The sequence below is a fragment of the Castor canadensis genome, chromosome 2 (assembly GCF_047511655.1).
Source record: "Castor canadensis chromosome 2, mCasCan1.hap1v2, whole genome shotgun sequence".
NCBI classification, from domain to species: domain Eukaryota; kingdom Metazoa; phylum Chordata; class Mammalia; order Rodentia; family Castoridae; genus Castor; species Castor canadensis.
In genome coordinates, this window is record NC_133387.1 from 190,628,634 (window position 1) to 190,650,279 (window position 21,646).

The following is a 21,646-nucleotide window of genomic DNA, read 5'->3' on the forward strand; positions in this document are numbered from 1 at the left end:
CTTTGTCTCTTGTGAGTTATGTCTAGTAACTTAATTAAAATCTGTTCCCTCAGTAGGTCAAGAATAATTCTTTAAATATTATGCCTGACATCAGAGTTAACATATAAGAAATCAGGAGCAATTAGAGACCAAAATTAATAGATGTGTGTGTATTGGATTTTAGATTTATTTAAAAACATGTATGGGAGTGGTTTTGAATGTTCTTAGACATCAGTTGAATAGAATAGCCCTGAATTATGCATAATGAGTAGTGTAATCATATTTTGAAATTGACCAGTTTTTAATTTTTATTTTGTATGTACACACAGTCACTAATTCATACTATGTTAGATATACTATGTATTGTATATAGCAACTCATCACAGTTGATACTGTATTATATTTACTTATACACACATATATGCTATATATAGACAATATGCTAAATATGTGTATATATATGTATATAAATAAATACATCAGACCCTTACCGCCCTTTTCAGGAATAATAGTTATACTTGTTTTAAACCTTTATTTTCCAAGTGCTATATATAAGTAGGCAAGTATGCTAGCAATGCCTTGTTTTTTTATTCTCAGTTGACTGCAGGATTTTGGCTTTCACATTTTACATATATAATAAAATACACATTTCAAAGCGTGTATAATGACTCAAAAGAATTTTATGTTTTACTTTTGTATATTACAAAGTAAGCTAGAATGCTATTTTATCAGAAGAGGAAATTTTTTGAAAAGCAAAATTGACTTCAAGACATTTATATGGGTGAATCTTCTTTTCCTGTTTTTCTTTTGTAGCCTAGGCTGCCCTCAAACTTATGACCCTCCTGCCTCTCTTCTTCTTACCTTCCGAGTGCTGGGATTAGAGGTATGCACTATAATGCTTGGCAGTCTTCTTTAAAAAATTTTTGTGTTGGTTTCCAGGCTCGTATCACAAGATTTGTTGCCAGAAATACGTGGGGTACTTGGTTTAGAATTTTTCAAAGTAGTACATAAATGTAGATAGTATTTTGTTACCTTAGAAGTGTTGTGTTGCCAGGCAGTGGTGGTTCTCACAATCCTAGCTACTTGGGAGGAGGAGATCAAGAGGATCTCAGTTTGAGGCCAACATGGGCAAATAGTTCACAAGACCCCATCTCCAAAATAACCAGAACAAAGTGGACTGGAGGTGTGGCTCAAACAGTAGAGCACCTGCCTAGAAAGTGCAAAGCCCTGATTCAAACCCCAATTCCACCACCACCAAAAAAAGTCGTGTTCCTGTAGCCTCCTTTTCAAGCAGGTTACTTTGAATATCTCAGAGGCTATTAGGGGCAGTATAACACATGCATATTGATTACAGAATGTTTTATATAGAAAAGTAATTTGTTGAGCTGTGATACTTATCTGTTTAAGTGTTAATAGGTGTATAAATAGGTAGAAATTCTTGTTCTATTATCAGAAGTCTGACTAAAATACCTTTTTGCCAGTGTAGGTATCAGTCATTTCTTAAGCCATGATTGGAACAACAATGATGCATTTTTACAGAAACTGTAAAATTCACAAAAAAGCAGAAACTTTCTCCAGTTTGATTCCCTGTATCTTTGTTTTGGTGGTAAAAGGGGGCAACAATGCCAGGCATAGTAGAGCACTCTGTATTTCCTGCACTAGGGAGGCTGAGGCAGGAGAATTGCAACTTCAGCACTTTCAAGGCCAAGTTGAGATATATAGTGACACCCTGTCTCCCAAACAGGACACATCTAAAGGGAAGAGATAATGAGGGGGGCTCTTAAAGTTTGAATTCCGCTTCTACCACTTAGCCAGCCATTCAGGTGTACATGTTTTAATGAAATGCAACTCACACACCATAAAATTAATCCTTTTAAGGTATACTGAAATTCAGTGTTTTAAACATGTTCATATATCGAAATATTTTTAAATTAAGTAGGAAGTAATTTTTTAATGTTTAGTAACTTACTACATCTCGGTCCTATGCTCTGGTTACCAGATAGCTTTTCTACATAATTTTAGGAAAATGACTCTAATGGTTTTAAAGTCCAGGGCACATTTATGAAGTCTTTGCATGGTTATCATTTTATGTGATACAGTTTGTCACATTTCCCTTTAAATGACAATGTCTGCTGTATGCTACGAATAAGATACTGTATTTTGAAAATTGGAACTCTTAAGATTGGTCATTCAGCTAAGTTGACCACAGAAAGTGATGAATTTTGTCTATTGTTCCCTGCCATTAACTAAAGGAATATTTTGTTTTTTAAGGTTAACACCTAAAATTGGCTTTCCTTGGAGTGAAATCCGAAATATTTCATTTAATGACAAAAAATTTGTTATAAAGCCAATCGACAAAAAAGCACCTGTAAGTAAAAGGGTTTTTTTCTGTGTTTTTTGTGTTAAATTTCTGCTCCTTTCCTGAGGTGTCACTTGAAGAATGGCATTGATCATTTATTGAATTGCTTCTGAGAAAATTCTTTTTCCATAGCTTGACTTTTCTAGTGATGAAATAATGTTATTAAAAATACAAGGTTTTCATTTTTCACAAGATATTAGGGTTTTATTTTAACAGTTGTAAGTTAGCTGATTTATTTACTTGCTGATAACCATCATTCCTAATAAACAAAGATTTCTTATTGTTGGCTAGCCTGTAGCAGAGGTAGCCCTATTCTAAATTAACTGTTTATAGTATTGCATTATAAACTGTGTGTTTTTGTAACTGTGAAGGTTTGTATCTTTTTATTTAAATAGATTTTTAAAAGTCCTCTAGTGTCAAGTATACCCTGTAGTATTCTACTTCTGTTAGTTATTGACAAGATAAAAGACACAGAGGACATTTCTAGGTTAAAAAAACAGCCATAAAGAAGGACCAGTTTTGACATTTCATGGCGAAAGGCAAAACAAAACTCTCTTCCTCTGGAGTACATGAACAGGTGCTCATAGTTACTTTGGAGGAGAAAAAAGAATGGTATTTCATGCACAGAGAGCATATTAGCCTCTTTACAAAGCTGGTGAGACATTAAGAAGTGGAGACCCAGGGATGTGGGAGTATATCATACTAGAAGTAATGAAACTGTGTGATTTCTACACTATACGTAATGTGACAGAATTCATAAGTTATGTGGAAATTTAACGTATTCTTGTGAAAGACACTATTCTTCAGGAAGATTTTAAGTTCATAATATTTTATGTTCAGGATTTTGTTTTTTATGCACCTCGTCTGAGGATCAATAAGCGGATTTTGGCCTTGTGTATGGGAAACCATGAACTGTACATGCGGAGAAGGAAGCCTGACACTATTGAAGTACAACAGATGAAGGCTCAGGCGAGGGAGGAAAAGCATCAGAAGCAGTTGGAAAGGTATGAACGTGTAGCCTTTCATTTTTAACTGATATGACTGCTCAGTTTCAGTCATACACTATAGTATGAAAATTGAAGGTATTATCACACTGTCTTTTAAAGTATGTCTTAATTTTTCAAGGTAGAAATCTTTGAAGGATGTTTCTGAGACAGTAGCTTTTCATAACTTCACAGATGTGCTTTTCTTCATGCATGATTTCACTGGTGTTATTGTAGTTTGAAATTTTCAAATTTTGCTTAATTTTAGGATAGAAATGTGCTGAATGTTTAATTGAAACAATATTACTGATGTAATGAAAAGTCAAAAAAGATGCTGATCTTACTGTGTTTCTCTAAGACTTGAAAAAGACACCATTTAATATATAAATATTGAGAGTTTTGAATAAAATCCTATAGCCCTGGCACCAGATTACTGGGCACAACAAAATAATTGCCAAGTCTGAGTCTAGATTAATTTAGACTTTAGAGACCAAACTAAAGTTAATCTTTATTAAGGAAATCTTTATAAAGCAAAACGATAACCTAAGGAAATAGGTCTGTAAAAAGAAACCCAAAATTTAGGTTATGCATAAATAAATACATTTAAAAATACTGGAACTAACATGATTTGTATCTAGTAATTAAGTAGGCTCTCTGCCAGATCCTACTGTTTATTTACTCTGCTATTACTGCTGTTTATTGAGTTTTTTCTTACATGTTGTGTAATTTGGATGTTTGATTTACTTCTGTTGCAGTATTAACTCAAATTGTCTGCCGTAGAGAATCTGACTTAGGGAAGTTAACTGTGTGACATTTTTATATGGGCATGAAGTTTTTCAGTAATTCCTGACCCCACTTTCAAAGGTAGTAAATTGGATTGTTACTTTGGGCTCTGTCCTTTTTTACTGCTAACACTTACCTTTGGATTACATTGTAGTTCTGGTTTATATGCTGTTAGTTGTAAAAAATAAAAAAATAAATAAAATTTTAAAATTTATCTTTTCTTTAAAGCTTTCATTATCTCGTTAGAAGTCTTCTATCATGAGTTAAATGAAAATTACTTTCAGTGCAGTTCCTGCATATTAATGCTGTCCATAATGACCAGGTATTATTTACCTTCTTAAGTTACTTGTCCTTACGTCCTTTATTTCTCAGCACGTAGAGAGGAGTGATATGTGGCTTCTAGTACATGTAATAGGTTTAATTAGTACCATTTACTAATAATGCTATGTTCTTAGTCACTCTGCGAGCCTAGAAGGAAGTGGAAGACCTCAGTTTCTTTTTTGGCATCATAATCTGTGGTTCCTCTCTTGGCTACATTTTACAAATTTTCATTAGTAAGCATTTATTGACAGCTTTATCCATAGTACACATTCCATAAGTGTTTATTATTCTAGTCACCTAAGGATTGGCAGTCTTTCAGAAATGGCATGCCACATCTTCATTCATTCCCTTCTTCATAGGTCAGAGAGAAATGGCAGCTGTGTATGTGGAAACAATTTTGGTCCAGCCCACTGGCATAGTAGCCAGCAGACATACGTGGGGGAACGTTCGGAGCTGTGCTGCCAGTGCTACTAGTGTTGGGCAAGAGCATTAGCTGGGGAAGTGCAGCAAGGAGGCCTTTTTCCCTGAAATAATTTGATATATGTGGCTGCGTTTTCTCACCATTTGGGGGCTTTTTTGGTGATGACAATGGTTGCTACTTATTGTTCCTAAGTGATTTACATCCAAATCAACTGAATGTAAATCCAAATTTGTAATTTTGAAGGTCTGAAGTTTACAATTTGAAGTCAGATACCCATGTGCAATTGTAGGTTAGCAATGGAAGATTCTATATCATGGCTGGCTGCCTATATCACTAGGACATAGCTGATGCCATACAAAGTACACAGGCTTTGCAACATGGTAGCTCTGGATTCGAGTCCTCTTCTATGCTTAGTGAACAAGTCTCTTTTGAGCCTGTGCTCGTTTCTTTGCCCTTAATATGAAAATAATAGTTTCACCTTCAAGGGTTTTTACAAAAAGTAATACTTTATATGTTAGTTTTTAGTGTTCACTTATGAAAAGTGTAATTGTGCCAGTTGATAATTTGAATTTCTTTCATATTATACAGAAAACTTATAGTTTATTAATGTTATTATGTCTTTGAAATAGAACTGGGTCAAAACAACTATTTCCAAGTCCAAAGTCTGAATAAAAGTATCTACATCTATAGTTGGAATAATTATAAGTTCATAGGGCTTGACAGGTTCAAAAGAGGAAGGCAGCAAAGACAAACATAGAGCTAGGAATATGTAGGGCATACCCAGGGACCGTGAGTAGACCAAGTTTATCCTCCCTGGTGAATAGTATGCAGAGAAGTAAGGTCTTCCAGTTTCTTGAGAGAGCGGTAACAGAGGCCTACAAAACCTAGGTATTGGTAAGTGCTGTGGAGAGCCAAGGCATTAATTGAATGAAGTATTAGCTGGGGATAGGTGTAGCAAGGTGAGATGGAATGTGTACAAGAGTGCAGCACAGTAAATGGCAAAAGGTTCTCATATATTATAATCAGGTGAAATGTCTGCTATATACTCATTCCATTTTTCAGTTGTAAGATAACTTTTGCCCCCAGCTTGCTTGCAGCCACGTTCCCTTCAGTCTTCATATCTCCTTCACCTCCATCTCTGTATGTAGAAGAACAAATGAAACATCAGTTAGGAAAAGCTACATTAAACCAGAACCTACATATGCCAGAGCTGGACCTGAAAGGTTGAGTGGATGGAATTGTTTGTAGCTTGTAGGTCTTAAAATTTGGTTTGCACTATGAGTCTTCACAGGTGTCTTGGGGTTGTATAACAGCATTGGATATTACTGTAGAGGCTAGGGAATGGGGATAGGGTAACCAGCATTCTTACATGGTAGGCAGCAGCCTCTGGGGGCCACTCAGCCCTTTTGCCAAGGAAATGTTCCCAGAGGCCTTTGTTACTCAGCTCTTCTGGAGGGAAAGAAGCTCCCAGCTCCTTAAATCCCTGCCTGTATGTAGATTGTTTGAAATTGTAAGAGGTGAATGTGCTGCAGAGTCTCAAGTCCCAGGGTGTAGGCATTGCCTCTTTCTCCTAGGTGTTGAGAAAGCACATCAAAGGGAACCCCAGAACCAAAGTGGAGCTCCCCTTTCATGAACGAGCTCTAGGCTCTTAGTTTATGTGGTAAGGATTCGTTAAACCAGCTGCAAGTAGAGTGTCCCTTAAACTTCATGTCACCTGCAGTCTGTCTTTTGTTCACTGTGGCAACTCTGTTTGCTTCAAAGTTGGACTCTCTTTCTCTGTTGAGGCAGATTTTTAAACTCTGTAGGAATTTTTAAAATGATAGTTAAACTTTGCTTATAAGTTCATCAGAGACTAAATGTGCTTTTGTGCCTGGGATTCAGAATTGACACTACATGTCAGGGATGTATTTTTGTGAAACATGGAAGAACTGTTGGAGAAAAAATTGAAATTGATTTTTAAATAATATTCTCATTGACACTGAAGTAATGATTTGAGTATTAATATAACATAGTAACACAGTTTTTTATCTTTTTAGTTGTTGTCCTCAACATGGAGTTTGACCCATGGTAGAAATATTAAATGTTTGATGAATGAATTGGTCTCACCAGTCCCATAGCAGGCATAGCTAAAGATCAAGGCATTCTTTCTCATGGAACGCTGATGATCTCTTTGAACAATATTAAACGCCTGTGTCATTCTGACAGAATTGTCAAGTGAGATAGAACTGATAAGTCATCTTGTATCTAGGCATAAATGGGTACTACTACAGATGTTAAAATTTGTATTAACTCATTTTTAATGATTGGAAGTTGTGGCCCGCCAGGCTGTTTTCATGTTTCTTTCAAGCCTTTGTTATTTACCCAAGTGGAGAGCTCCTGTTAATCTAAAGAAGGCATTTTTGTGGGGTGAGGCAGCTGTGCAGTTAACCTTTACAATGGTAATACATAATTTGTTAAAAGTTCACTAGATTTACCATGCATATGGTACCCATTACCTTCAAAACATGCATTTAAACTTGTCTTTTAAGTATTTTCTTATGTTGTCTTAAGTTTTTAGTATTTTTAAATGTCATCAACTGTCTTTATTGTGACCCCACAATAATACATTAGAACCCAGTACATGTATATGTGCATGTAATAGTATTGTCCTATATGATTTCAACCATTCCATGTTTTGAATATCAGTGTAATGAAAACTTTAAAATATTTATGATGTAGTTTCTTCTCAGTGGATTCAGAGTTAGTACTTAGGTTTTGTTAAAATGTTTCAGTCTATTAATTTGTAACATAGAAAATGCAATTCCTTCTAAGGGCACAATTAGAGAATGAAAAGAAGAAAAGAGAAATAGCAGAAAAGGAAAAGGAAAGAATAGAACGTGAAAAGGAAGAGCTAATGGAACGCCTAAGGCAAATTGAAGAACAGACAATGAAAGCCCAAAAAGGTAAATGTTTCTTTTGGACAATTAATTCAAAGTTATTGCTTCTTGCCAAATATTTTTGTGTAAATTTTGCATTGCATAAGACAGGTGCATGATAATACTTAGAGGAATCACATGAATACGTTTATTTCTATATTCCTCTTGTTCTTCCTCATTTTCCATGTGTTCTGATATTGTAAATGACCATGTATTAATTTATGCACAAAGACAACTATACATGCACAAGCTGGTTGATCATTCTAAAAGCTTTGGAAATATTTCCAAGAGGATATAGAGAAAAAAAAAAAAAACCCAAAACACTGGGTTTTATTGTGAATCAGTGGAAGTCTCACTTCTCACTTCCCAGAGCTCTAAAAGACCTAGAAACTAAATTAGTTCAAAGTCCAGTGGTCATAAAGCATTTGTTTAGAGACCACAATTTGGGTAGAACTTTGTTTCTTGCACTCCAGCTTGATGCTGTTCCTACTACCTCAGTGCCTTCTTCATGAATCAGATCTGACATTCAAAGTTTATACTTCGTGCTGTATTCAGAAATAGAAATGTGTAAGCATACATGCGAGCAGATTCTGTGTGGTTTATTAGAAGTATAAAATAAAGTGAGACAATCTGTGCAAAGTGCCACATGCCTACTATTAGCAGGACTTTGGCTGGGGTGGGTTTATATTTCAGTGATAGAATACTTGCTTCACATGTATAAGGTCCTGAATTCATCCTCCAATACCACACACACAAAGTAACCTGCATTATACTACAGAAAAGACTGAATTAGAGCACTCTTTCATTTACATAACATCCTTTCTGAGAGAATACTTACCAAATCTTTTAATTTTATTTATTTAGGATGTATAATAAAAATATTAGTGATTTACAGTACAAAAAACTACTCAAAGAAGCACTGAAGAATATAAGATATAGAACATAAGAAAGAATATAGAGCATCCCTATCAAGATACTTTCAAATCAGTCATCAAACATCCAACTTGTTTTTTGTTTTTCTAATAAAGCACTTGCAGGCTGTCCTAAAATCTGCACGATTGTCTTGTAATTTATATGTAATTTTTATTCAAACGTGTTAACTTTGGCTATATCTAAGATGCGACATTTAGGAGTACTGAAGAGGAAACTTTTTCATACTTCAGAGGCTATTATTTCAACTGAATCATTATAAGTGCATCATTGTTACATATCCTTATTTGTGATTTTTAACCACACTGAAGATAAATTTGAGATGTTACTGTTCCAACAAATACCAAAGTGAGTTCCCATCTTCAGTAGGAAACAATAGGAAGAGTTGAGGTATAATGATTTCATTCATTCTTCATTCTTTTTTGTTTTTTTTTAATATTCCTAAGGTTCTTGTTCATTGCATACATGTCTGCCCTTGATACAGTGACTGTAATGCCATAGTGAGTAATAGTTATAAAAATTCAGAAAAGTGAATGGAATGTATTTAATGTATATATTTAACATATATAACACATTTTAATATACAGGTGTTACCTACTATTACTAGGTGCCCATCCTTAATGCCACAGAAAACTGTGTACACCTCTATTATAATGGCTAAAATATACAGAGATTTTATTATTTTAGTGTTTCCATATGTATTCTGAATTTCAAGTACTGAACTATCATATCTTACTCATCTTACATACTGAATGTCTATCATGTTGTATATTATGTGCTCAACTCTTAAATGAAAGAACAAAAATTGAATGCAGTATTTTACAGAAAATATAAAAGAAGACTAGGCCATTTGCATAATAATTGGGAAATAGAATAAATTCACTAGTTGCCCTTTTTAAAATTTTATTTTATCGTTTTTACGTTTACTCACATGTGCATCCATTGTTTGGTCTTCATTCTTAATGAGCACCTTGAGTGTGCAGGGCACTGTCTTAGGTATTTGGATGCAGTATTGAACTCATAGGGTCCCTGTTCTGATGCAGTATATATTTTATTGAGGGCAGATGGAGCAGTAACCTAAACACAGAATCACTTATGTAGCTTTAAGTGCTAGGAGAGAAATAAGCAAGGAAATGTGATAAAACAGTGTCCACTTTAGGTACACATTGTTTGCAATTAGGGGCAAAGCTTTCATTCTGTCATTAACATAGAATACAGTTAGCATCAATTTCTTTAGGTCATAACTTCTTGTTTTGAGATTTTAAATATTTTAGATGAATTTTACAAAACCCAGACACTTTTTTTTTTGATATACTGATAGATAACAGTGTGTGTGTGTGTGTACCTCCTTAGATATAAGGCTCAGTAAATTGTTAACAAGGTGAGTTTGTTTGTGTAAATGTTACCTTCCTCAGAACAAGATGCCGAAAATTACTTGAATTTCTCTTTTATTGCTTACCAATCACTTTTCATCCCCACAATAATCATTATCATTAACTTTTATGATTATAAAATTTAGTCCTATCTAACACTAATAGGCTTATTGATATAATCCACATGCCATACAATTACCCATGCATACAGTTTAATGAATTTTAGTATGTTTAAAGTTTGTAACTGTTGCCACAGTCAATTTTAGAGTATTTTCATCACTCTAAAAAAGAAATATCATACCCATCAGCAGTCTCTTTTTTCCAGTATCTCCTCTCCTACTAGCTATCTGTAGGTTTGCCCATCCTGGTCACTTGTGAATGGCTTCTTCACTAAGCATCATATTTTTAACATTTTTCCACATTGTAGCATGTATTAGCATTTCATTCTTTTACATTGCTGAATAGTATTAGATTTTATGGATATACATTTTATTTTTTCACTCATCAGCTGTTGGGCATTTAGGTTGTTTCCACTGTCTATTGTCAGTAATGTTTTTATTAACACTTTTTACAGATTTTTGTTGTTCATATATCTTCATTTATCTTTGGTACATACTCAGGAGTGGAGTGCTGGGCCACATTGACTCTCTTATTTTTTGAGCAACTGCCAAAGTGTTTTCTAAAGTGGCTGTACCATATTACTATCTTTCCATGTTTTTCTTTGAATTATGCTCATCCTAATGAATTAGAAGCATGTCATAATTCCTAATGGTAGAACATCTTTACTCAGCAGGTGTGTGATTTGTGAATACTTCCTCCTGTTCATGGGTGTTATCTTTTCACTTTGTGGATGGCGTTCTCTGGAGCTATAAATGTTGGCTCAGCCTTGTCTGTCGTAGAGGTCTCTGAAAGCCATCATTTGACTCAAAGCTGCAAGAGAATATTGACTTCTCTGTTCAGCACTTTAGCCTCTGACAGCAGCTTTTTGCTTGTTTTCTTAGTGTCTCAACTCCATATATGTACATTTTGAGACTTGGCAAATGTCTTACAGGAAAATAGCATGCAGATTTTAGGACAGGCTTTTTTCCTTTGTCCATCCTTTTCCAGGATCTTGTCTTCTCAAACCTTGGCTACCCTGGCAATCTCAGCACTCAGTCTTATTTTTCTTTTCTTTTTTTGGTAAGACCAAATTCATTCACTTACTTATTGAACAAATACTTACCATACACCCTATCTGCATGAAACTTACTATCTAGTGGGGGGGCAGTGGAGGATAAATTAGAGCAAGAGTGAGAATATCAACTAGCTATCAGTATATAACGAAAAGTCACGGTCTAGGGATGTAGACCAATGGTAGAGAGATTAGCTTGTCTAGCACATGTGAGGCCCTGGGTTCCATTCTCAGCACCACAAAAAAGCAAAAACTAATAGGGTGGAGATATGGCTATTACAGATAGGAAGGCATCTTCAGAAGATGATACAGAAGAAACGTGAAGGTAGAGAATAAGCAATATTATTATCGGGGGAGGAGCAGGGTGAGCAAGTGCAAACTCCCAGAATGGAGGAAGAGCTTAATAACCTAGCAGTGACAAAGAAGCCAGAGTGAACCAGGGAAGCCTGGGAAAAATGTAGTTAGAGAAGTAATAGGAATCCAGGTCATATAGGTTCTTACAGGTCATAGTTGGACTTTATTCTCGATAATTGCAAAATGTCACTTGAGAGTATTGAGCAGGAAAATTAAATTTTTACCTTTTTTTTTTTTTTTAATGACAGGGTCTCACTAACTATTTGCTGGGGTTGGCTTTGAACTGTGATTCTCCTGATCTCAGCCTCCTGAGGAGCTAGAATTACAGGCATGAGCCACTGGCACTCAGCTAAATTTTTACATTTTTATGAAGTATTTTAGTCAGCTTGGGTTGTAATAACAAAACACCACACACTGAGTGTTTGGACAAAAGGGATTAATTTCTCATAGTTCTGGAGACTAGAATTCCAAGGTCTGGGTGCCTATAGGGTATTTGGTGAGAATACTTCTTAGGTTGCAGCAGTCACTTTCTTAACTGTGTCCTCATTTCTTGTAGGTAGATAGCAAAATAGAAACCTAAGTTTTCCAGTGTCTCTTCTAGTAAGAGCCCTATCATAACATCCTCCCTCATGATCTCATTATCTCTCAATGACTTTGCTTCCAAATAGACCTTTAAAATACAAATTTTTAGAGTATGAGGAAGACAGTTCACCAGGCTGTCAGTCTAACCTACTGACAGTGCAGGTCAGGCTGCCACATTGTTTTGCCAGTATTTGTCTCTTGGGAGAATAGCATATGCCTATTTTTTGTATACAAAATTAAAAATACACAAGCCACACCTAAAGATATATTTACACAAAAGGAAGCATATTACATAAATTCTTTTTTTTGAGACGTGGTCTTACTATGTTGCCCACACTGGCCTTGAATTACTAGGCCCAAGTGGTCCTCTTGCCTTATCTCCCAATGTAGCAGGCACACACCACTACACCTGGCTAGATATCCGTTTGCAGCTTGCTGTTTTCAATTAATATCTCTTAAAAATGACTTCATATACATTGATGGAAATCTTTTTTACTGTTTGTGGCATACTTCATTGCTTAGATATAGTATAGATATTTTTAAACTCTTTTCAGTAATTTCATGATTTCCAAGAATTTTGATTAAGGAACTATAACCTGCTTTTCTTTCAAGATAGTATTCTTTTCCTAGAATAAAAGTAATGTAATACTTGAACTGTTACCTTACAGAAAGGAAAGGAAAAAAATCTGTAATACTCTTGGAATATGTTGTTTATTAACAAAATATTTTTTAACAAATGCCATTATAAGTATACATCTTCCAAGCCTTGTCCTTGGGGCAAGAAATCATTTGGCTTGCAAAATCTAGTAGTGCTTGGGTTAAAATCTGATTGAGAAAGAGAAGCTTTCTCAAATTTTATTAGCCCAAATTTATATCAATTTTCATGGTGTCCTTCCAATTAAATAGCATAATGATAACTATGACATTATTGAGAGGAACAGTTTGTAACCTTCAGCCTTTAAGCTGGAACAGCCAATATTGTAAATAATCCAGATTCCTTCGTACCCTCTTCCATGCCAGACCTCAAGATTGTAAATTCTAAATTTTTAGGGAACAGATAAGCAAAAAAATTTGTATGATTCATATTTCTCATCTAATGTTTCTTTGCAGAGGTTTTAACTGGATCCATGGTCTAATTCAGTAAACACTGTCTGTGTTCCAGGCATTCAGCTCTACCCTTGCAGCAGGAAAGCAGTCATAAAGAATGTCTCACTGAGGAGGGTGGCTATGTCTAAGAAAGCATTATTTATCAAGAAAGGCATATGGTTTGGTCAGTGGACCATAGTTTTCTAACCTCCATTCTAACCAGTTAACCAGAAAGGAAAGAAATCAGGGAAAGTCATTTATGAGGTGTAAGACTTCTCAAAAACCTTCTTTTCTAGAAGAGAATGGAATAGATTTGAAGTTTCCAATGTTCAACATTTAAAAAGACTTTATAGGTTCTTGTATACACCACAAAACAGCCATTGCCTTATCTATCTTTTTTGAAACCAAGTTATTTAAACTTGGGGAATATTTCAATTTAATGTCATAATACAAATTTCTCTTGCTTGTCTCACAGTTCACAAAGGACTTTTGTTATGAGATAAAGTACTGTATATGTGGGTTTTTTTATCATGGTAAAATATACAGCATTAAGTATTACCATCTTACTCATTTTAAAGTAATTGGGTCAATGATGTCAAAGACATTCATAATGGTGAGCAGCCACCACTATCTCTGTAACTCTGTTTGACTTGGAAAACTAAAACTTTCTACCTGTTGAACAACTCTTTCTCCCCAACGTGGCAACTACCATTCTTTCTATCTCTAGGATTTTGGCTAGGCTACCTACCTAATAGAAGTAAAATCATAATCATGCCTTATCTTTTTGTGGCTTACTTCACTTAGCATAATGTTCCCAATCCATGTTGGAACATATGTCAGAATATCCTTTCTTTAGGGCCATGCACACGTTAGACACGAGTTGCTTCTACATTTTAACTGTTCTGGAAAATGATGCTAATAATGTGGGCGTACAGATGTGTCTTTGTAATCCTGCTTTCAATCTTTAGTTACTTGATTTCTTGTTCAGATGATTGACAGAGCCGTGAACTTTGTAGACTATTTTCTGTATCAGTCAATCAGATGGAAAGAATGATAAGAAAACTTTGATAGGCTACCTTGATTATCCAGATTTTAGAAGGCAAATCCCAAAATGAGTAATCTTAGAATATAGCTATGGTAATATCTTGTGTTACATAGTTTTCATCTTTATAGCCAAATAGCCACATAGAGTTTTACAGTATTGCATTACAAAATTACAGGCTCATGCATGTAATCCTAGCTGCTTAGGAGACTAAGATCAGGAGGATTGCGGGTTAGCCCTGGCAGAAAGTTAGCAAGATGCCATCTCAGCCAATAACTAGGTGTGGTGGCTTATTCCTGTCATCCCAAACTACAAGGGATGCTGAGATTGAGAGGATCACAATTCCAGGCCAGCCCAGGCAAAAAGTTAGTGAAAGAAACTCCATCTCAGTGGGAAAAAAAAGCTGAGGGTGGTGTGCACCTGTTACCCCAGCGATGGTAAGAAGCATAAAATAGGAGGATTGTAGTCCAGGCTATCCTGGGCAAAACATGAGACACAGTCTCCCTATAGCAAAAAAGGCTGAAGACATGGCTCAAGCAGTGGAGTTTCTGCCTATCAGGTGTGAAGCCCTGAGTTCACACCCCTATACTGCCTCCCACACACACAAAAAAATAGAATTTACCCTCCTAAAACCTCCCACATAGCAACTATAGTTACTTGAGCTAGTTGTGATCAAGACCAGCAAATTAAGAGAACTAAAAGCTTGTACATTAATTAACTTTCAAACCTCATGGCATGTGGACTTTAGTTTTCCTCTTTTCTAAAGTATACAGCCAAGGAGAATCATTCTTCTAGGACATTGTACCCTTGAGACATTGTTGTCTTCTCTCACGGAACCTGCTTGTTATTAATAATTTTAAGGTCATTTAAATTTTTCTGCTTTTGTGTAATATTTTCCTTTGCTATTCAGTTCACTGAATAAAAAAAGAAATTTATGGTCTGTACACTTACAAATTAAAATTCATGGCAGTTACCTCTAAATATTACTCGTCTTTATGCCTTAGTAAAGTATATAAATCCACTAACATAATTCACATAAGAACTTTTGTTTTAGATCAGAAAGTATTGTTTTCAAACTTCATTTTTTGGATTAATGAATGTAATACAAGGTGCTGAGAACCTAATCCAAAAATCAATCCAATACCTAAAACTTACTGAGTACATATGTTGATGCCACAAGTGGAGGCTGCTACACTTGACCTCATGTGGCAGGTCCCATTCACAACGTAGGCGCACTGAAAGTATTGTGTGGAGTTAACTGCAGGCAGCCTATAAGGTGTATATGAATGAAACGAGTGAATTTCATGTTTACATTGGGTCCCGTCCCTAAGTTAGTTCATTATGTATACATAAATATTGAAAATCTGAAAAAAAAATTGAAATCTGAAGCAATTCTAATCTCTGCATTTCAGGTAAGGGCTACTCAACCTGTATTTAGATAAGTAGAAGCTGTAAGTTTTAAAATGTGTTATTCTGTAGATTTTTGCACATGGTAATTTTGTTTTGGCAGTGCTGGGATTGAACCTAGGGCTTGTGTGTATTAGGCAAGCACTCTACTATGCACTTGTAACCCTTCAGCCCTCCCACCTTTACCTTAAAAAATACTTCTCCTAAGGTCAGAACTTCAAATGAGTGCTTCTTGAATTGATTTTCATGTCTGTGTTTTTGAAGTACATAATAGATTTCTGAAAATTACTAGTCTTTTACTGACTTAAAAATGAAGTATGTGTGCATTTAGATACATGTTAACTTTTAGGAACTACAGATTAGATCCCTTGCTGCTATTTTGGTGTTTTCAATAGTGAGAATAACTGGAATTAGTCATCTGGGTGTTGGGGGGATACATATATTTGACAGAACTAGAAGAACAGACTCGAAAAGCCCTGGAACTGGATCAGGAACGAAAGAGAGCAAAAGAGGAAGCAGAACGTCTGGAAAAGGAGCGTCGGGCTGCTGAGGAGGCCAAGTCTGCAATAGCGAAACAAGCTGCTGACCAAATGAAGAACCAGGAGCAGTTAGTAAGGACTTGTCTTTGCTCTGTCATACAGAGAAAAGTTTAAATAAATGCGTTGTGTCAACCACTAGAATTATCTTCTGAAATGTAAACCAGAAGTACAGGTTACTTAATAACAAAGTGTGAAAATAAACCCAAAGTTTTCATTTCTGCTTTTAAAAAAACTACAACTAAACAGGATCATGGTTTTTATAAATGGAGCCTATTATCTACAAAAGATTCATTCACTTAGACTTTGGCAGGTTCCGCCATCTGGCATGTTTTTATTTTGTCTTAAATAAATTTACACAATATATTCTGGTCCCTATAAGCTAACTATAGGCCATAATTGCTTGGATTTTTCATTTAGTGGATTTCCAAATAAGAAGTAGGCATGACACTTAGATCAGGCATTTCTTTGCTGTAGGTCTTTGCATCTTTTTCAGTCGCTCACTTCTCTCCTTTTGAAAAGAGAAATGTTACTATTTAATAGGGCTGTTGAGGGATCAGATGAAATTATTTGTTAAACTGTCCTTTAAATTACAAAACATTGCATAATTTTTCTTTTGTATATTTTAGTAGATTGTTGAGTGACATAAGTTTAAAAATAGCCATTAAGTTACACATTTAAATCCCTACTATTTGTCTCCTTATTAGGTAATTTCTATAAATGAGTTATTTAAGATCTTCAAGAAATAATTACCTTTTTAAAAATGGAAGACCAAGAAAAACATACAAAACAGCCTAAGCATGCACATTAAACCTTTTTGACTTAATACGTAAGAATATTCAAATTACATTAAGTGTTTCTAGTTTTGGTAATTATATTGTCTATTTTAGGCAGCAGAACTTGCTGAATTCACTGCCAAGATTGCACTTCTGGAAGAAGCCAAGAAGAAAAAGGAAGAGGAAGCTACTGAGTGGCAACACAAAGTAACCATTTGTTTATTCATTGAATAGCTGTTATGTACCCATTAGTATGCTGATGCATATAAGATGAATATAGAAATGAATGTAAGATTCACATAGAAATACTTTTGAAATACAGAGAGAATAATTTCTGAGGGAATAAGACGTGTTGGGGAAACCCATGCACAGTTAAGGGATCTTCAGAATGCTCCTCTTGTATTTGTCTGATTGCTTCTTCCTGGTGTCATTTTGCTTGTCCTTTTATTTTCAATATTTCCTGTAAGCTAAAAGTTGGATCTTAAAGCTTAAGGAATGCAAGTTAAAATTTTTACTACAATGTGCCAGAGGTGAGACTTCCATATAAAAAGGCGTGCTAGTAATAATTACACAGGCAAACAGTGTAGGACTTTTCCAGGCAAAGCAGAACAGTATGATCACCCAATTATTGGTAAGGTTAGACATTCATGTTGTGTCCTGTCAGAAAACACCTAATGTTTATTAACCCCACCATTAGTAATTTTAACTGATCATTGATTACTCTTGTCTGGTTGTATTTTTCACCTTTCTACAAATAAGTAACTTCCCATCAAGCATTTCCATAACAATTTTAGCAACAATGAATGATCCTTGCTAGGATTAATTGTATTAGGATATGCAGAATGACTTTTAAAAATTTTTTTCTTTACTACCTGTTGAATAGAACTTTCATTTATAGAGCCTGTTTTCATTACTCTGAAATGTAGTTTTGTTGGAAAGACAGGATAACGTGATTCTTTTAATTACCAGTTTCAAAGTAAGTTGTTTGTAATCTTATTTTTAATGTTCAGGCTTTTGCAGCCCAGGAAGACTTAGAAAAGACCAAAGAAGAATTAAAAACTGTGATGTCTGCCCCGCCTCCACCTCCACCCCCACCAGTTATCCCTCCCACAGAAAATGAACACGACGAGCACGATGAGAACACTGCTGAGGCCAGTGCTGAGTTATCGAATGAAGGGGTGATGAACCATAGAAGTGAGGAAGAACGCGTAACAGAAACACAAAAGAACGAGCGTGTGAAGAAGCAACTTCAGGTAGCTAAAATTGGCAAGCATGTGCATCTTTAAAATATTTTCTCCATCTGAGGTGAATTTATTTAAAAAGAACATAAGATTTTTATTAGTCTTTAACGTAACTGGCTGTGTGGTTGGTTTGTATTGTGCTATTTAATATATTAACTTTAAGATGTTACATCATCTGATTCATTGTAATTAACGCACATACTAGATCAAAGTAGAAAGTTTTGATTTATTATGGCTTTTTTCCAAATACATTCTCTAATTTTTTAATTGGTGAAATGTTTAAATATTAATAAGAAAATGAAGAGGTAGGCTTTTGGAGAAAGCTTTCCCCCGTGGTATAGATGTTCACTCTTATAGTAACATTCCTTTATATTGACTACCTTGATCTTTTTATGTCATCCGCATACTGGATAAGAAAGTTCAGGAAATTCATAACATACAGTGTCATGGCTGGTGACTGTAGACATGAAAGGCCTTGGGTATTCCTTCCCTAAGTACCACAATCACTACTGCTAAAACTAAAATGATGTCACAGTGGAAACTGTATTTAAAAAGTAGAGATTCATTCAGTGTGTTTGTGTTTTTGCATCTTTAAACCATGTTCATAAAATTTCTAAGTTTAAGAAAAAAATGTCATACTTTTTATTTTTTAAATATAGGCATTAAGTTCAGAATTAGCCCAAGCCAGAGATGAAACCAAGAAAACACAAAATGACGTTCTTCATGCTGAGAATGTTAAAGCAGGCCGTGATAAGTACAAGACTCTTCGACAGATTCGACAAGGCAATACAAAGCAGCGTATTGATGAGTTTGAAGCAATGTGAGAGCTGTTACTTTGCATACATGTTCTTCATAAGCTGAACCACCAACAGAGAAAAGCAGGCCTTTGAGATGTGATGGAATGCATCGCACCTTGCCAAAGCACTTATCCCAGTTTGACTGTGGTGGCTAAAAGGAATTGAAGGGGAGCTCTTCAACATTAAGGCAGTGTGATGTCATACTTGGTTTTCTTTTTCTTTGGGCCAGGAAATAGAGAATGTTGCTCCATCCCCTCCTTCCGCATTTTCCATTTTCATTTTTTTTTCTGTTGAAGATGAATACTAACGATCATGTCTGACAAATGTGTGTGTGCGTATTGAGCACTTTTTACATCTCAAGGGACAATGGTGAGCATTTCAGTGAGGGTTGTGATAGAGAACTCTGTCCTCCCTTGCCTTTTCCATGTCGAACTTACATATACTTCCACACCCTTTCTCATGTCCTGCCATGCGAATAGTCACAGCTCTGCTGTCATACAGGTAACTGGCAGTGTTTAAAAATGATGGTAGATGGCAGGGTAGACAGAGGTCTTCCATCATTGGGTAGAAGATGACTATGCTGGTGGTTAATTTTTTTTAAATCCCAATTTAATTACATTATTGGAATATGCTATTTGTTTACTTTAATTACAGCCATCTTGACATCTGAAGTGATTGGTGTTTCATCTCTTGTAATCCTTTGGTGGTTTTTTTGCCTGCCACTTCACAGAGGTATAGACAGCAGGTAGTAGTTTGTAGGAGAGTTTATTAATGAAACACTGCCTGAAAGATTTGAAAAGTCTTGTTCTTTCATAGGTTGATTTGGAAAAATAGATGTCTAATAAAAGAAAATATACATTTGTTGGTAATTTATTTTAATCATTAAACAAGTAAACTTGGACCTTTCTGGAAGGGCAGCATATGAAAATGTCAGTCCCAAGAAGGGGACAGTAATACTACCTCACTACTACATCTGCGATGACTGGTTGTTGAAACACAATGGTGTGTGTAAGCTGTATGTTTTTATTGTACACAGACAGCCTAAATCCTGAAGGAATACTTTTGAGATTTCAATTTCCTTCACAATACCTGAGTGCTAATTTTTTAACTGCCTTTTTGTTGAATTGTTGGGCTCTGATTTGTATTAAAATTCTAAGTTCTCACTGGTATACTATTTTTCTGGAGGGGTGTTACATGTCTGAGGAAGTGTATGTGTGTCTCTCTGTGTGTGAGAGAAAGAGATGTTACCTTTGTAGCATATGAAGAATGTACCTTCATTTCTTAATATAATAGTTGCTTAATTATTTTAGCGTATTTGGTTTCTTAATCACTGTGTATATTTTTTCCAATCTCTAACTAAAAAACTTAAATTTGGTTTGTTAATCCTGTTTTAGAAATTATAATTTTAGGTTTTATTTCAGTGTCTTCTTGAAGAAATCTTTCCCATTAGAAAGATGTTCTAACATTTTCTTTATTGTGAATCAACTGCATTTGAAGATATGGAAAGCCTTGTTTTCTCTGTGTGGTTCAGCTACTTTCCATTCAATATTATGCACTCAAAATTACATTTATCTATTAAAATTGCCATTTTATTAAACATTTTTCATGCACAGTAGATACAAGTTGTGTCTCAGAATATCTCGTGCTTTTTTGATTTCGCTGACTTTAAAAGGATTAATCTGGGCACACATTATGGAAAGGAAAGGTTTTGTTTAATATATTTTTTTGGACTCTGTAGGACAGAAGATAACTGGTTAATCTTGAAATGACTGTTGTATGGTCATTGTGCACAAGCTTCAAAATCCTATGGAAGAGAGTGTTTCTGCTTGCAGAACATCAGATGGTTCATGCTTTGAAACATAAATGTGTACTTTTCTGAAGCATTAAAGCTGCTGTCATAATTGGTAAAAACCTGGACTTCCATTATATTTTCGTAAATTTTCCTCATTTTGACTTGTGCACACTACCATTGCTACATCAGCTTGTGACAGTGTTGAAAAATTACCAGTTATATTTGCTATTAATAATCCATTTGTAGATTAGGATTAAAATGGATTTAATCCATTTTTGAAGCCGTGTGAGTTTTTCTAAACAGGACCAGCCATTTGCAATATGGGTTCTCGTAGCGATTAAATCAATTAAACTTATCATTAGCATTTGGGAGCACATGTTCATATAGCAATGTAAAAACACACTAATGAGTATTTGACGAATTCCAATAGGCTCTTACCTTTAGCAGAATTTTGTGTTGTACAATTAAGTTACAATTACATCTCTTAATTTTGGATAATATTCATTGGTTAACAATAAAGTGACAAAAGCTCATGCCTTTCAAGGTCCACTGTTGTTATTTAACATGAATTTTTTGTTGTCTATTTCCTGAAAATTATAATCAGAGCCATGAATCATCACCTCTTAAAAATAAGCAGATAGGACAAAGTTTAAAAATTCTCATGGGCTTATTTTTTCTCCAAAACTATACCTCTTTTACAGTAATAATAATACTGTGAGAAAATTAAATCACTAAATTAAATTTGTAACAGAAGATAATTTAGGATTTTTAGTCATTGCTTTTTATTGTATAGTGCTT

The 21,646-nt window shown here is 35.0% G+C and overlaps 1 protein-coding gene across 4 annotated transcripts in view; it reads left to right on the forward strand.

The window, feature by feature from the left end:
• Rdx (radixin) overlaps positions 1-21,646 on the forward strand; it is an 82,305-nt gene that overhangs the window by 40,675 nt on the left and 19,984 nt on the right. For all 4 annotated transcript variants that reach the window (XM_074066764.1, XM_074066763.1, XM_074066766.1 and 1 more), the window contains exons 8-14: positions 2,251-2,347; positions 3,179-3,342; positions 7,658-7,788; positions 16,157-16,317; positions 17,133-17,225; positions 18,029-18,271; positions 18,919-19,079. In XM_074066764.1, coding sequence (XP_073922865.1) covers positions 2,251-2,347; positions 3,179-3,342; positions 7,658-7,788; positions 16,157-16,317; positions 17,133-17,225; positions 18,029-18,271; positions 18,919-19,079 — 1,050 coding nt within the window. The remainder of the gene's footprint in view (positions 1-2,250; positions 2,348-3,178; positions 3,343-7,657; positions 7,789-16,156; positions 16,318-17,132; positions 17,226-18,028; positions 18,272-18,918; positions 19,080-21,646) is intronic.